Raw genomic sequence first — 17,372 nt, forward strand, 5'->3', positions numbered from 1 at the left:
GATCTCTTTGTAGAGACAGAAACTCCAGAGACAGCAGCCAAGTGGGTTTGGGAGGAGAGAAGCTCAGGAAATAAGGGAATCAACACAAGGTATGTCACTGCCATGGTTTGTTTTGTTTTCCTTAACTTTGGGCTTTGTCTGCATGCTTGGTGGCTGGGTTCATATATGTGCCACTATATAGTTCATAAAGTGGGTAGATGCAGTTTTTAATGAGAAGGAAGGCACCCATTTGTAGGATTTATTCTTATAATAGAAATGGCAACTCCACCCCCTTTTTTTTTTCCTGTCGATGCTGTCACACCCCAAGCAGTAATAGAGCAATGGGGAAGTTAGGGTTTAGCTCATGTATTGGTTCTGAATTGTAGGACATTAGATCTGTCCAGCTCCGAATAATATTTCAGGCTGACATTTCTACCACAACTGTAATTCTTATGTAGAAACCAATCTACAGGACACTAAATTTCAGGATGGTTAACACTGTAATTTAGCCCTGATTTACCCAAATACATGTAACTAGTTTATCAAGATCTCTTTGTTTCTTTTTTTTTTTTTTTTGGACACAGGTGTCCAAGTGCCTAGGCTGGCACTGAAGGTAGAATCCTCATCTCCCATGATGCTGGTGTGAATTTGCTTTCCTGTCTTCAGCTCACACTGCTTACCTTTCTTTGAGAGAAGAGCAAACTCACCAGTCTTGCTCCCTCCGCACTCATTCTGTTAGGACTTCTTTCCTTGACTACAGCCAGATGCAGGTTATCTCGAAGCATTTTGCTGTCCATAGGAAGTAATCCAGTATGAGTCTGTCTGTGGTGTCTCTCCTTTGACTCATTTGAGCAACTGCTCCCTTATATGCTCTAATATAAGCCTGATACATTTGCCTGCCCTGCTTTCCTTTCCTCACCCCAAAGAAGCAAAGGTGACAGAGGAGATCATTATGATTTTGTCCTAATCACTTAGAATTTGAATGCAGGGTGTCTTCCTGAAAGCCTCTGAAAATCCACTGTGAACTGAGAGGTATTTTTTGCGCTGAATTCCTCATGATAGAGAGTTTGCTGCAGTTGCTTAGTGTCTCTCTTAACCACCTTCTTATGTTTTATTTCAGATGCAACAAATGTACCAATACCACAGTTGGAGAATTCTGGCTCCCTAGCTGAAGCATTTGATCAGATGTCTGGCAACATAAGTGATGATTCTTGACAAATTTTCCTGACAACAAATGGAAAAGAAGGAAAACATGTTGCTTTTTGGCTTCTAGAGAGACTTGGGAAGGGACACAGGAGTTTACAAAATGCATTCTGGAAAATGGAAGTTCGAAGATGATAAATTAAACTGATTTTCTGATTGCCAAGACAAGTCTAGGGAAGAGGACAGAGAAGCTATGGCAGGGAGACTGCATAATGGGGAAAAGAAGCTGGGAGAGCACGAGTTCCAGCAGAAGCTATTCAGGGAGTACATGCATTGCCCGAAGGCTGGCTGCACGGTATGTCCCTCTAAAGGTCCCTATGCATGGGCAGCATGCACCAGCTGCTCAACACAGTGCTTTGGTAAGACCCAAGACAATGTTTATGAGACTCTCTTCTGGGTCTTCCCTGTGATCCTCAGCTCTTACCTGTGATGGAAAGAAAGGGACAGGAATCCACACAATCCCTGCTTTTTACTGCTTTTGTAATAACTGCCTCCCAGTTGCTGGAGGGTTCTCCTTGTTTCTCCTCTGGGGTTGTTTGCACAGCATGCTTTTTACAGTGCTCCTGCACCTTTTCTGTTTTAATAAATGTATTTTAGAAAATTTCTTAGTCTGAGAAATAACTAAAGAATTTCAAAGCAGTTTTAAGTGTTGAAGCGTAGTTGCCCCTCTACCTCAGTGTAGGACAGTATCCCTCATTTAAAATATGTCCTGGCATGGGCATTACCTTTGCTTAAACCTGCCACTGTGGCATAGTGAAATCTTCTTCCCAAATATTGGTTGAAAGTGTTCTCTTCTGTTCTGTAGATGCAGTGGCTTTTTCCAAGTCTCAGGTAGTCAAGCTGAAGATAGCAGTTTAGTTCTAAGCATTGCATTTATCTGTTAATGTATTTCTGTAAGTAGCCTGTCCCTTAAGTAGCCTGGAGAACCATTTCAGATGGATTGGTCATTGCTGCTGTATTAATGAAAATAAAATCACTAGAGACTGGCATCCCAGTTACGCTTTTCCAGTGGAGTTATGTGATTTTTCCTTATAGTGGCAGTGAATATCTGAGTATCTTCTTTTGGGCTATGTAAAAAGAACATCTTTTGATTTGAATAGTTTGTAACATGAAATTATATCCAGGTGACAATGAATCATGCCTTGATTTTGAAGTACATCCTAGAAAGTGTTGGTCTTTTCAGGGAAAGGCAGGATTTGGAACAGCTCACAACTCTTCAGAGTTCTAGGAAGCCTCCTACAAAACGTTGACAAGCAGTTATCTGCAAATGGTGTTCCAGGAGCTGTTGGGTAGGTCTCCAGAAGGCTGTGTGCTCAGGATGTGTGGGCAAGCAGGAGTACCCAGGCTGCAACAGGATGTCAGGCAGAAAGACGTTACACTGGTGCAATGTAAATTCTCTGTGTGGTAATATGAGAAAATTTTTGATCTGCAGAGTCTAGCCATGAAGCCCCTGCTGTATGCTTTGGCCCCTGTGCAGAGTGTGTTTGAAAATTTGACCTCATGGAAAGTGTTGATTACTGTTTTAAGATTTTGTATTGACACTGCTATCTTTGTTTTAATTTGTTTTAAATTGCTTTCTACAAACTGTTTTCTAACCTACATGTGCTTTGTTGTGCCAATGAACCCATTTCCCCATAAAACACTTTTCAGCTGTTGGATGTTGTTAATTTAATGCTACACGAAACATTAAAAACGCCCAATTCTTCTCTTTGTTAGAAAGCTTTCACTGTGTTGATGCATATGCCATCATCATTCCCATTCACATGCAAGTCAAAACAGACATTGAACAGATCATTTGTGGTTTTTGTCCTTTTTTCCATGGTTGGGAAAACACCAAAAACATTTACTTTGCAGTCTCTCGTGATCTGCAGCAACTGTAGCTGTGACTGCATTATTGTAATCCTGTAGAAAGTAGAGCTAGCTTGCAGGTGTACAGACACTCATGTGAGCAGACAAATCTCCTTGTCTCTGCCCCACAAAGGTCCAAGCACTTCAGTTCAGTGTTGGTTAGTACACAGGTAAATGTTCAATGTTAAGGTGTACGGTAGTCCTACAGAAAGCTCTACTGAAAGCCCCTGAGCCCTACTGAAACCTAAAGAACAAATATGCAGCAATACATTATTTTTTATTCCGAAAACAGATGTAATTATCACAAGGTAGGAGGATGGCCTGGGACAAGAAAAGATGCTTATTTGAGAAGGTATTAGCATTTATTTCAAAATAAACATAGGTTTCCAAACTTCCATCCTGCTGATTCTGACACTACTCTTCATCTTCAGATGACCAACTGTGTACTCTTGGCACCATACCGACATGTTTAGTGTACTGGTATGGTTGGAAGTAAATTAATTTGCTTTGGAAATGGCACTTGGTGCTTTGTGGTTGTTTCCATAGGATATCTTTATTGTGTTTTAATCTTATGGTTGCATGCTTATAACTGAGTGCTTTGTTTATGTTTAATATAAGAATTAGTGGCATCTAGGAAATCATAATGGGTTTACTCTTCATGATTTGTGGTGCTTACTGTTTAACTGCTCTGTCTGTCCGTGAAACAGGTTGCCATTGAGAAATTTTGATTTAACTGAGATGTGGGAATTAAAGACTCTTCATTTTACTAAACAAAATTAGGGTGAGAGAGAAGACAAAGAGTGAATTTTGTGGTGGTGTTAAGTGAATCAGTGATAAACCATAAACCTGTTTCATCTGTCAATTTGGGATCCATAACAATGATGCAAAGTTGTTATTTATTTTGTGCAAGAGACTTTGCTCTGTGTAACATAGCTTGAGATTTCACATGGCAGAATGAAGGAATTCCATAGCTTTACATTTCTGATCCATAATGTGTGAAATTTCAAAGGTTATGTTTCATTACATGAATTTCAGGATGTAGACTTGACATTTATGGAACAAGTAGAAATCTGGGACGATGTTACTTAATGCAACCAAGTGTTACATGTCTTTGTTGATAATGACTTAATTTTTAATGTTCTCAGCATGTCACACATTTAACCTCAAATGAAAGTGGTTTTCTGCATTAATGGTTTATCTGTGTGATCCATTTTTTCATTCTGAGTTTAAAAGACGTGGGAAAGAAAAATAACAAAAAAACTTGCCGAGCAGCAGTAAAATCAGAGCACAGAGACTGACATTTTGCTTCTGGTGTTCTTTTGGGGAGGCATTTTGCCCTCATCTACAGTTATGTTTCAGTTTATATTGTTTCCTTTCATTCCTGCTTGAAAGGTGACTTTATGAGTTTTTACTGAAGACAGTCAGCCATTGTGTCACATGGGTGAAAAAGTCTGTCCTGTGTTAAGATCAACTAAACATGAAATTACTATTCTTAAGAGCATATAATGGCATTCCTGAAACCTCCAAAATACTGCTATATTCCAGCAGGGATAGAAACTCTGTGAAAAACAGAAGGAACCTTGCTCTTGTCACCTCTTTATTTTAAAAAACCCGCCTGGAATTAGAAGTTCACCGGTAATTTCATGGTGTTTTTCTTTTGCCATCTATCTTCAGAGTTTATGTTTTCTTAATTTTCATCTTTTTATTTTATTTTGAATTCTTTGGATAAAAATGGATTGATAGTTTACTTAAAGATTTTGGCAATAAAAATAACTTCATTAAACCAAATAATTATGCCAGGCACTATATAATGACCATGGCAGTGTTATTCAACAGATGGTCACAGGTTCATTTTTATGAATGGGAATACTGGGAATTCTTCATACTCATTATGTGCGAGAGATTCACAGATGTCCTTTGCAAATCTGCTTGTGAAAGGCTGGATGTAAGTATTATATTTTGATGGTAATTTTAAGAGAGCTTGTAATGTATATTACATGAACTTTCATTTCCTTTCATTTTTTTAAATTTATTTTTTGTACTAGTAGGATGGTAGCAATGTCTTACAGAATACTTCAACAGTGATCAGTTCTAGGTATTTAAAATGTGCAGCTTTTTTAACTCAAGCATTTAGCATTAAGTGATTGAATGCATTTGAAATGTAAACATAGCATCTCATTAAAGAAAAAAATTCTTTATTTAAGCTATCATATGCACTGCATGTGTTTTTTTCTAATTTGCCATAGTGAAAATGACACCTTACCATTTGGTAAAATCATCATCTTTTCTTGCAGTTCTGTAGGAGGTCCAGCTAGGAGGCTATATGTCTCTAAATATGGATGAGACGGAAAAGGCTGTGTCCGTGAAAGATGACAATGTAGTATGTGTTAGTTGCTGTTTCCGTATCTACAATGATATCTGGAACCATTTTTCTGTTGAATAAGTTACAACATTTCTCATTTTCTTCAGTGCTAGTTATAAATTTGATTTATTTGGTCATGGTGACTAGGAAAGCACTAAATTAGCTTGGCGCTCTAAAAGCTCAGTATAGCAGGCATTTGGTGCATGTTTCACTTGGAGTAATCTCATTGACTTCCCAGCTAAGTAGAATTAATCTTGGGTTACAAGATTCTTGTCTAATCCTACAGTAGTCTTGTATTCTAAAATGAATGTCCCTGAGGGTAGGTATAGAGAAGTTATAAATTTGTCCTCAGTGGAGACTACAGAGATTGTCCTTCCTTTATACTTAACTCCTTCTGGTGTTTGGCTTCCCTTATAACTGGGTATCAGTCAGCAGTTTCTCCCGCTGGGCTGGGTTGTCTTGCAAAGACTCGTCTGTCCAAAAACTTCAGATCCTGCAGCTTCAAATTCAGAGGAGAAATTACCACAAAATTGTTGTGATTAGCTGGACATATCACAAGAAGAATGTCTGCACAGAATCTCAGCCATCTCTTTACCCTGCAAATCAAATGTTACTTGTTAACTTTGTACCCTCTTCCCCCATCTTATATCTTTCATTTGACAAATGAAAAGACAGAGAGGCATGGGGAAGGTTGTATGTCTATTCTCTGTACACAGGGTAATTCACTGGTAATTCATTAATTTCATGTTAAAAGTTTTACTTAGTTTTAACGTCCATATTGTGGCGGGTTGGGTTTTGAGATTGGGTTTTTTTTGTTTAGTTTTGGGGGGGTGTTTTTTGGTTTTGTTTTTTTGTTCTACAGACTGTCCTTCAGGTATGTGTAGCTTTACTGTCAGCTTGATTTTCAGACTTCACTTGGGCCCTTTTTGGTCGTCAGTTCCTTGCGCTGTGAAACTGGAGGAGCTGGGGAAGGGACTGGCAGTGAATCAATATATGTTAGGGAAAAAGAAACCCTGAAAAACAAATGTCTGTCAAAGGGAAATGGTGTCTTTAAGGTTTTTCTTAACCCTCATATATAGAGGTGCTTAGGCTGTAGCTAGAGAAGTGTGCTGTGCCTTGAAGTAAATAGTTCTGGTAGCTTTGTCTGCTCCCAGCTGTATTTCCTCATCTAACTGTCCAGGGAGTGTCTTGCATTAGTGCATGAGTTGGCCAGTGCTTCTTGCAAATGCTGGATCAGTTGCATAAATGTGTGCTTAAGGACCACAGGGGCCCCTGCCAGTAGCAGAAAAGAAGGTAAGTGGTGCTCCTGACAAATGTTGGGTACCGCTGCCCTCACTCCAGCAGCACGTGTGTCACCGGAGGTGTACAAACACTGCGTGCCTGTCACTGGTGGTGGATACACTGCTGGTTCCTTTCTCTCCTTCATGGGAGTTCAGTCTAAGCGCTGAAAATCAACTGTGAGGCTTGACAAAGAATCTGCCTTTGCCACAGTGGCAGTATAAATCATTAAAATGGTGTTTCTCTATGGATGCTGGCCGCAAGGCTATGAAACCTTGGTGAGAGGTGGAAGTTGTCTTGGAAAGTCAGGAGGAGGCAGGAGGACAACATGGGGCATTGTTTGGGCTCTAGCCATTTGCCTTGGGTGGAGGAAATGAGGATGACATGAGGCAAATCAGTCTGTGGGGCACCATAATATGAAGCTGTGGTTATATTGGTGTATTGGTGGTGCAGACATTGCCAGTCTTTTTAGTTATTTTTTGATGAACTGTTTCCCACTGTCTCCATGGTATTACTGTTAATTAAGGGTCACCTGATTTGACACTTAGGTTTGCAGCATCATTTTTTGAATTTTGAGGAATTTTTGAGAAGTGTTAACACTTTAGAATTTTCTGTCCACAAGTCTGACTATGCTTGCTCGATACCAGTATGAAATTTCTGTCTCAAAAATGTTTGAAGTATCAGCTGTTCTTTATGTCTTTCTGCTGCTTCTTTGGTTCAGTGCAGATCTGACCAGCTTCCTCTCTTTGTTTGACTTCAAGTGTTCTAATTTGCTTTTTATTGCACAGTGCTTACATGTCCTTTCAGAAGTACAATAAAATGGGTTAATCCATGAAATAGCTTCTATGTGGCCTGGTGTATTTTACGTTGTGTAGAGTGTTATTTAGAGGAATAGACCAGTATCGATTTCTTTCTTCTCAGAGGTTTTTTCCCCTATTATTTAGCTATGTGAACAATTTGGAAAGGTATTACAATCCATTAAAGTTACAGACTTAAACCTTATAGGGCATCATTCATTCATGCTCATAAACCTATTGGGATAATTCATATCAAATATGTACCTTGTTGATATGGTATTACTTTAATAAATCCCCCAAGTTCGTAACATAAATCACAGTTGTAAAAATAGAGTGCACAGTAAGAATGGAGAAAAATAGACAGGAGGCTAGGAGAAGTCTGTGTTAAGCCCAGCCCATTCTGATTAATTCCAGAATTTTAATGTTTGCAGATGTATTAATAGGCAGGTATTCATATTTTTATGTTTTAAGACCTTATGAATGAGATATCATTTTCCATATAAAACAGTCTGATGGGTATTTGCTATTTCTAATCTGTAGATATTTTATATTACATTATCAGCCCTGTATTTGATACATTTATGAAACACAAAGCACTACCATTTGTAGAGATTTATTCATGTATCATTTTCCCCCAGATTTGCCAGAACACCATCATGTTCGTGTTCTGAAGGTTAATGCCCAAAGTCAAACAGACAGAAGCCAAATGCTGCAAGGTTTCCAAGATTAGGACTGATTCCCTTCACAAAAATAAATGATTCCTGCCATGTTCAGTGATTTTGTGCAGCACTACTCACGGCTGAGTGAGTGCATCAATACTGTAGTCCTTACATGCTGTACATACTGATGACACTCTGTGTTAACTTGATTGACTGAGCAGTATACTGGAGAGGATGCACCTGCGAGAGATGTGTAGACATATATATTTTTATTCTGGTTTTGAAACATTTTGGGTTTACTTTTTTTTTTGGAAGGCTTAATTTCACATTTCATGGGTTATCACGATGTGCTGTTAAGGTAGAGCAAACAGTTACGTGCTTCTTTGTTGTCAAAACTGGATTGGAAAATGATCTAAGGTGCATCTTCTTTCTCTATTAAAAAAAGGAGAAAAAGCCTGATTTTGTATCTTAAAAGAAAATGACAAAAGGGGACGAGTGTGAAGTCTGGCAAGTCAGTAGCTGTGTAAATTATGCTTATTTTAAGGGATTCAATTTAATGGTAGAGAAATATCATGTGTAATTCACTTATAAGCATTATTTTTTGCTACAGTTTTATGTTTTGTTATCGTTTTTGTAGGCTTTGAGACAACAGCAGAAAAGAAGAAATGGAGTCTCAATGATGGTAAACAAGACTGTTCCTCGTGTTGTTTTGACACCATTAAAGGTGTCCGATGAGCAGTCGGATTCACCTTCAGGTAAATAGCTAAAGGACCATTTGCAAGATCAGCTCTAGTCACAGAGCCTTCCTCTGAATCAGATGAGTAGCACAGAGAATTTGGAATTGCTGAAATACTATTTCCACTGGGTGGCTTTGTTTAACATATTTTATTTCCTTATCAAGACTCGTGTCTCAAGGATGGAGATTTTTCTTTAATAAAGAGCTGAAGGCACACAGTAAAATGACAATTGGTAATAGCAGCAGCTTTAAAGGAATGCAAAGTAACATTTTGTTTGGCTCTGGAGCTCTAATGGAGGACCACATGCTGGTATTCAATGCCATAAAAACGGGGGGGGGGAAAGGCAAGCTTCTCTGTGAATGTGAATTTGTGTCTCAGTTCTGCATTGCAATACTCAAATCCTTTTGTCAGCTTTTCTTCTTGTACCATGCTTATTATCACTGCAGCATAACCTTGACCTTTAGCTCTGGTGGTTAAGTTGCTTCATTTTAAGAGATTTCTGCGTCTGTGTTTAACACAAATTGACAACTGTATTTCCAAACATCTATTTTCTTTAAATGTTTCTTCAAAAAGAAATTTTCTTTTTTTCAGCCTTGGGTTGCTTTACTGCCCCATAACTTACGGTTAAAATATTTTTAAAAATATCTCCTGGACGTTATAGAACTATGTTATTTTTATTAGATCACTGAACATTTTTATTGACTGCAGTGTTCAGTAAACGTTAGTTTTCAGCACTTAATTGATTTATTGAGCTTTTACTTCCAATTCCTCTGATGAGGAGGAATTGTATTGTGACCAGAAAAGTATATTGCCTTTCAGCAAGAAAATGTCAATTTTTTGAAAATCCTATTTTTGTTTTGTTTACGATGTAGAGGGTGCTGAGGGGGATTATTAGTAACTAAGTGCAAAAGCATCATATTTGAGGGATTTTATTTTTTTTCAAAGGATCGGAATCTAAAAATGGTGAAGCAGATGGTTCTGATAAGGAGATGAAACATGGGCAAAAGTCTCCAACTGGAAAGCAAACAAGCCAGCACTTAAAGAGGTTAAAAAAATCTGGTTTAGGTGAGTAGGAGTAAAATAAATATCTTACTTGTAATACTGATATTTTTCTAAACTCTGTGTTCTCTTGGAAAGTTTTATTTTTCTGTTTACCTGTCCCTTTTTCAAACTCAGCAGCTGATCCTTTCTCAAGAAGACATCTTTCTGTCTACCTGGAAAATCCCTGGTCAGTTTTTTTTTTCATCCTCAGTGGTTGCTTTTTAAAGTTTAACAGACCTAAGCAATTTCTGGCAGAGTGGTGATTTAGCAATTAGATTCTGATTGTTATGTAATGATTTTTTGGGGGATGGGGTCAGTATGTAACAGATATTCTTTCTTCATGGTGAATTTGCCTACCTAATGTGCCTTTATTCCCAGAGATAGTAGCATATTTGCTTACGTGCTTGCCCAATTAGAAGTTAACATTCTCTTTTCTTGGTTTGCATTATTACATGTGATATAGAGATTTGGCATAAAAGTTTTGGTTGGTTGTTCTTCTTTGGTTGATTTAGTCCTTCAGTTGGATCTGTAACTATTTCGAAGCTACATCTCTTGAGGTGGTAGATACAGTTTCTGGTTATATTTTCTGTGGGTTTTTTAGTGAGGTCCATGGATCACTTTCTGTAATTAACAAAGAATTTTTCTCTGAAGTGATGCTAAGGGTAAATTCTAAATCTCCATGTCATATGCAGATTTTCCTGCTCTGCATGAAATTTAATTGGAAAAGTTCCCTAGGGAGTACAAAATGTAGTGTTCACTAAGACTCTTGTCTCTGCTTAAGTGAAGTCAAAGAATGACATAACTTTCTTTATCTTTACAAAGTACTTCTTGCATTCAGCAAAATGCTGAGTCATTTAGAGAAGTGTTTTGTAATGTGGCCATGTTGGAAAAGCTAACAAACAAGCTTTTTGTAGTGGCTAAATCCCAGAAGTAATATTATGTCTATCTTTGTGGGGATAAGATTGTTTATTAGTCTTATAAAATTCTTTATTAATCTTCCAGCCTAGTCCTATTTTTATATATAATGATCCTGTAAAATAGCTCCAAGGCACTTTACTTCCTAAATGCCATAGAGCTGTTAAATGTGCTATTGCCAGTTCCTGGCAGTATAACCTATAAGCCTTATTGTATCACAGCCTCCCATGAAAGTGTACTTTGGTTTCATACATGATCTTTCTGCAGATTTATCAATCAGTCCCATGTGGATAGCTAGTTCTCTATGTTGATCCAACATCATTATGCAAAATAGACAATGTTCCTTCACTATTACAGCTTTTGATATGCAAAGTTATATTCAAGGTTAGATTATTTCCTGTGATTTTTCTCTACATTTAAGACTGAGATACATAATTTCAAGTATATGTTCTTCTCCATCTTCAGATACGACCTCAATTGTTTGCTCATGGTATCAAATGAATTAATTAGGGTTTTTTGGTGGATTTTGGAAATAAATCTACTGCCCTTTTGGGGCACCACACATGAAGTGTGGGGAACTTTGTATAAGGTTTAAGGGTTTCTGTTCTTGTATCTATTGAAATGCTTCTCACATGACACGACATTTCTTGGCATGCTAAAAGTGCAGAGCAGCTTTGAGAATAGGTCTAGGGTCCTGTATTATATAGTGCACAATTCAGGTCCAGATACTGTTTGATTGTCTGAAAATCTGATGATCTGCCCAACATTCACTACATGTTGTGTTTAGTTGACTTTCTGAGCTCTGATTAAATAAGATTACTTTTTTTTCCATTTCAGTTAACAGATTCTGCCAACTGTGTGATTTCTGTCCTTTTTCTGTTTTCATTTCTATATCTTTATGTAGACCCATGGTGCTCCCATCTCCTTATGGTTAATTCTCTGTGTTGAGGAATAAACTCTTAATTTCCAAGGCTGCAAGCCTGAATTTCTTTCTTGTCTTACAGCTTCTATTTCTGATCTGGACAGTGATGCCCCTGAACTATATAAGGATTCAAAATGTCTTTCTCTGTGGAAAACAACATAAAAAAATATTGGCACATGTTTTGTCATAAACTCTTATCAGAGCTATGATTAGTGATGCAGTAGTGTCATACTTCCATGCTGCTCCCAAATACTTCACTAAATTTTATTACAAACTTGGGATCTGCTATACAGAACCTAAATTAGCCACAGGAAGGGTGTGGGAGAGAGAATTTGTTGTTTTTCTGAACAGATTTTGAGGGTTTTTTTAACGTAGGACTGTGGTGGGCACCCACAGTATGCTATTGGCCTATAACCAATGCACACATTTCTTCCAGAAGCTGACAAAACCCCCATAGTACTCTGTAAGTGATAGCAGGTCAAATAAATCAGAAAATGTAGATTTGACTCTCTGTCTTGGGCTTTTCATGCTGTGAGAATATCTGCCACTGAAGGATGTTACTGATTTTGCAGTCATGTCTTATTTCAGTTCGGGTTATCTTTGTGTGTATGCCTTCCCATAGGATATGAAGCTCTAGCTGGAGAAAATGTTACTCTAATTTGGAGTCACTTAGAAGATGGGGATATGTATTTTGTATTGATTAAAAAAAAGAATATACATACAGGCATTAAAATTCAGTACATCATACAACTTGTGTTACACTCAGGGATTGTGTTCTTTTTACATTTATATTTAGTGGGTGGAACAGATGGTGAGGATAGTTTATTGTGATGCATTCATGAAAATGGGCACTTCTTCCATGCAATTGTCCTGTATAACAGGGCATTCATTTGTTGGTAATAGAGTCTTTGCTGTACTGAAATAGACTTTGTTAGAAAAATGTGTTGGAAAAGGTTATCCTGTGCTGAGTGCAAAGTAGATCTTGTCTCATTCAGTTACTATCAGTTGCTGAAAAATGAAATAAAATTACAAGAATGTTTACAGGAGGCTGTGACTGAAATGAAGCTTTTAGAATTTAGAAATCTTCATTTTCTTGCATATGTATTTTTTGTAGTTAGAGACTTTCAGGGAAGAGAGCACCATAGGTCCTCTAAGAAATCCAAAGCATAGTTACATTCCTTCTATTGTGATTACTGTTAAGTGGCTTGTAGCATTTGAGACATTCCTAATAATCAGTATTCCCAAATGTTCTCATTTTTAAAACATATTTAATCTTCTTAACGTGTCAGTTTTAATTGTTGCTGAGAGGTCCTATGTAAATGCCAAATGCCATCATTCATCATAGCAATGGAATAATCTTTAAATCACTTTTTTTAGGGATTCTGATGGAGTTTGTGTTTTATATAGTTCAGACTCCTCTTACACCGTTTTTGAAATATTTGAAAGTACAACAAACTGAAACCTGAAGAAGTTTCCTGGGAGGAGTTAGAAGCTTTTGAGTTTTTCCAGACACCTGGACTTTGATATGTTAAGACTTAGAGGAAAAAAAGGATTGTAGCAGTATACAAATACCTTGAAGCAGATGGCTCTTTAAAAAACTTTAAAAAATATTTTCTAAATATTATCCTAGAAATACTAACAAAATCAGAGCAGACAGGTTCTCCAGTAGTCATCTAATTTGTTCATCAGTCATAGGTCAAAATCAGATATGCATCTGCCATTACTGTCAGATATTTGTCTAACATACTCTTAAAAGATTTTGATGGAGACTGTAATACCTCACTATGGATTTAATTCAACATCTCATTGTTCTTGGTGATTGAAAGCTTTCTTTTCTCAGTATCTTAACAGATGTATTTCTTACTGTGCAAGAGTTTAAGTTGATAGCCTTTCTGTCCACTGTGTAAAGTAAGAAGACATTATTCTGTATTGCTGTGCATGAGCCATATGTTTATTTCCCTTTCCCTCTGCTGAGTTTTTGTCTTACTCCTGTAAGAGTAAGACTCTTGTATCCTTCCTCACATACCTTGTTTATTAATCTCACAATTCCTGCTGCTGCCTTCTGTGTTTTGATCATTTTAGGTCTTAGTTCTTTGGAAAATTCTGAAAAATTCTTTTGTTTTTTGTTCTTAATGTTTTCAAACATTAGCATATTAAATAGTCTCATCTCTTTGATCACTCCCTATTCACTCAGGTTTTAGCAGGTGCAATGGGACAAGTTCTGTAGGCCATAGGGCGCTGCTGATGGCAAAAGAGAAGCTGTCCATAATTATTGATTCACATCAGCCTCATCAAGCAGCCTTTTGCTTGAAAATAGGTGCTTATATTGTTGATGACATGACAGGATTATTTTCTGTGGCTGTTGAGTTGGCGTCAAGCTAGAAGTAAGAATATGTCACCTGTGATGTTTACTGGAACATAAGAGCTCAAGAGACAAATGCATTTTGTCTCTTTATTATAAAATAGAAATACTTTATCTTCAGGAGACAAATATAAAATATTTTTTATTATTATACAAATATAAAAGATGTTAAGACATCTAGAAAAGGCTGTGTTACCCTTCTCATAGTACCATTGCTCTAGAGCTTATTGTATTATACAGTAAAAGCTAAAAACTTAAAAAGAAGACTTGTTCCTACTCTCTTTTTTTATTTATGATTAAAGTTATTTCTGTTTATTTACTCCAGGACATTTGAAATGGACCAAAGCTGAGGATATTGACATAGAAACACCGGGATCTATTCTAGTGAACACTAACCTGAGGGCTTTAATAAATAAACACACCTTTGCTTCTTTACCTCAGCATTTTCAACAATACCTCCTGCTTTTGCTTCCAGAAGTAGACAGGCAGGTAAGTAGCATCATAAAATATTTCTGTTTTTAATGAGACTTTTTTACAGCATGTTTGCATAGGCTGATTTGACTGACTAGGAATCGTTCCAGGAAAGAATTAGAAAATCTCTATGCTTTCTTAGGTAAAAGTGTTAGATGTAGAATGACTGTGATGGTCTGTGAAAACCATCTCCTGCTTCTTTGCTTCCTGAAAACTCTGCAGGTCCCTGATTTGTCTGAATGGAAACTGGGCAGCAAATCTTTCAAACTTGCCAAATCACTTAATTAGCTTTTCTACCTATGGTGTTGAAGATAAACTTCTCATTCTCAAGACTTTCTTTATTTTGAGTCTCTTTTCACCTGTGATCTTTCTTGGTGCTCTGCCAGCAATGTCCAGGTCAACATTAGTCAATTAGTCAGTGTTTGTTCTCCTGCTCTTCATCTTTTGCACAAGCCTACATGAGCTCTCTCAGCTCCAGTGCACTGAATCTATTTGTTCACACCTTTTATAAGGAATATCTTCTCCAGAGCTTATGACTGTGTGCTCAGATCTGTTGAGTCTGGAAATAAAATTTCAGTTTTGTGATCTTTCATACAATGTCTGGTCCTTCCTGCATTTGTTGGTCAGATTGCAGGATTTCTTAGAGAGAGAAAATAAGGTCTTTCTAGCATGTCTAGTAGTTAAAATAGATAAGAGATTTTATTTACTCACTTGCCTCACTTAGGGATTCAAACAGTCTCACCAGTTTCAATGGGGAATACTTACGTACTTAATTCAGACTCATTAACTTACACAAATAGGACATTATATTTTTTGCAGATGGTCAGTATCCCTCTGTTAATGTAGTAACTAGAGAATGCAGATTTCTTAAATGAGTAATTAAAATCTGCATCTTAAACCAGTATTTCATTTCAGTATTGCAGGTTTTATTTCTTAAACTGTTTGTTAGTAGTTAGTACACCCCTAAAGCATGGAGAATAAGTGCAATGAGACATAAAAAGAGAAAAAAATAGTATTAATGTACATTTACTCAGCCTGTTATCAAATTAGATACTGTATGTAGCGGACCACAATTCTGCATTTAATAACAGAATACTTAAAAAAGAACATCAGAACAAGATCCATAGGAGAAACAATATAAATGTATTTATTCTCAAGCTTCCACAATGCAGTCAAATTCAATATTGACAAGTTTTAAGAAAAGTTTTTTTTCCCTGCAGTCAAGCAGATTTTAACTTAGTATCCAGCAAATATTTTTTCTGATAGTTTTGATTTTTTGTTCTCTTTCTAGTTAATTCATCAGAAAAGATTTAAAAAAATGTACTAGGTAAAATCATGTTTTCTCTCCAACCATCAAAGACCCAATGTTCATAAATTGCATTTGAAGTGTGGAGTCTTTATTTAGAAGTTTCATACTTTTGAATTTATTTTTAAAAATGGAGTATCTACAACTGACAAGCCACTTACCTTCTTATCAGTGTTCTTACAGCAGAGTTTTTTGGCAAGGAAATCAAGAGAATATTTTTTTGAATTTAAACATGCCTCACAAGTTAAAAGCAGTGCATTTTTTGTCACTTTTATTTCAAAAACCATTCACATAATGCATGTAATATGTTATTTCAGAGGCCCAACACTGCATAATTGGACACTGTTACTTCACAAGCAAATTTTGTGATGAGATATTTGCAGGTGTCCTTCTGTCTGTCATCTTCTCTCAGCATTCTGTGGGTTTGTGTAGCATTCCAGGTTTTCACCTGCATTTGGAAGGCAGGAGTCACCAGTCATCTCTGGAAGTTTAATGGAAATGTTTGGCCTCTAAGTGTGAAACTTCGAAAATTCTTTTCTGGTGGAGAGTGGAATAGCCCTGAACCCTCTCTTTGCAGAAGTCTTGGCAGAGAAAGAAATGTGTTTCTTTTCTTGATATCTGAGAATATGTCCTCAGCTATGCCTGAAGGGTGGCATCCCAGATACAGACTGATGAAAACAATTGAAATGAAGTTCTTTTCCTTCCTGTGGCAGGTGTAAAATGCCAGTGTAGTGCTCAAGGATCAAATAAAACGATAGAGGATTTTATCAGGGAGTTCTGGTAGGAGTCTCTGCTGTTGGTCATTCTGACAGAGCAAGGCGAGAGTATTCAGTTTTCCTCTTTTCCTCTTTTATTTCTACTTTCTAAATCAAATGGGGCATCAGGCAAGCAATACTATTATTTGAGTTAGCTACACATCTCTTGGGGTTCAGTTTTATTGTTTTATATTGGCCTTTCCTTGATTCATTTGAAAATTCTTATTTTGCTCTTCTGGCTCAGAAGCGTTTCCTCCCTGTGTGCTGCTCTGCAGTTGGCTGCAGTTGTCTTCCCCAGAGAAAGCTGCATTTCTGTGTTGCCATGTGGATGTAGTATGTGAAGTACTGTAATAAATGGCACTATAAAAATGTAATAGAGTTATGCTATTTGTGTATATATAGTGATCTGTGAAATAAATTACTAATGAAGTGCAGTTTCATTTAGGCTTTATTACTGCTTCACATAGAAAAACCCCATGATGAATGATTCTTTGTCATTTCTGTCATAAACACCATTTTTCTGGGTGGTATAACTCCTCCTCCTTAAATCGTATTCAGCCAAAACTTGTCATGCATGTGTCACTTTGAATAAGCATTTTTAGAAACCATTAGTTAAGGGAGTTGGGGTTTTCTGGGTTTTTGTGTGCAAGTGTTTATTATAAATAAATTACTTCTGTCTCAACCTTGGTTAGTCTAATGTGTTCAAGAAAAGTTCAGGGACAAGTTAGGAGCTTGTT

At 37.0% G+C, this 17,372-nt stretch overlaps 1 protein-coding gene across 1 annotated transcript in view; it reads left to right on the plus strand.

The window, feature by feature from the left end:
• Nucleotides 1-17,372, plus strand: part of ASXL3 (ASXL transcriptional regulator 3) — a 281,945-nt gene that overhangs the window by 226,837 nt on the left and 37,736 nt on the right. Inside the window, exons 7-9 of the mRNA XM_041399225.1 lie at nt 8,764-8,881; nt 9,809-9,928; nt 14,429-14,592. Of these exons, the coding sequence (XP_041255159.1) occupies nt 8,764-8,881; nt 9,809-9,928; nt 14,429-14,592 (402 nt within the window). The remainder of the gene's footprint in view (nt 1-8,763; nt 8,882-9,808; nt 9,929-14,428; nt 14,593-17,372) is intronic.

This window comes from Onychostruthus taczanowskii, unplaced genomic scaffold (assembly GCF_017590055.1).
Source record: "Onychostruthus taczanowskii isolate IOZ18803 unplaced genomic scaffold, ASM1759005v1 scaffold16, whole genome shotgun sequence".
Lineage (NCBI taxonomy): Eukaryota > Metazoa > Chordata > Aves > Passeriformes > Passeridae > Onychostruthus > Onychostruthus taczanowskii.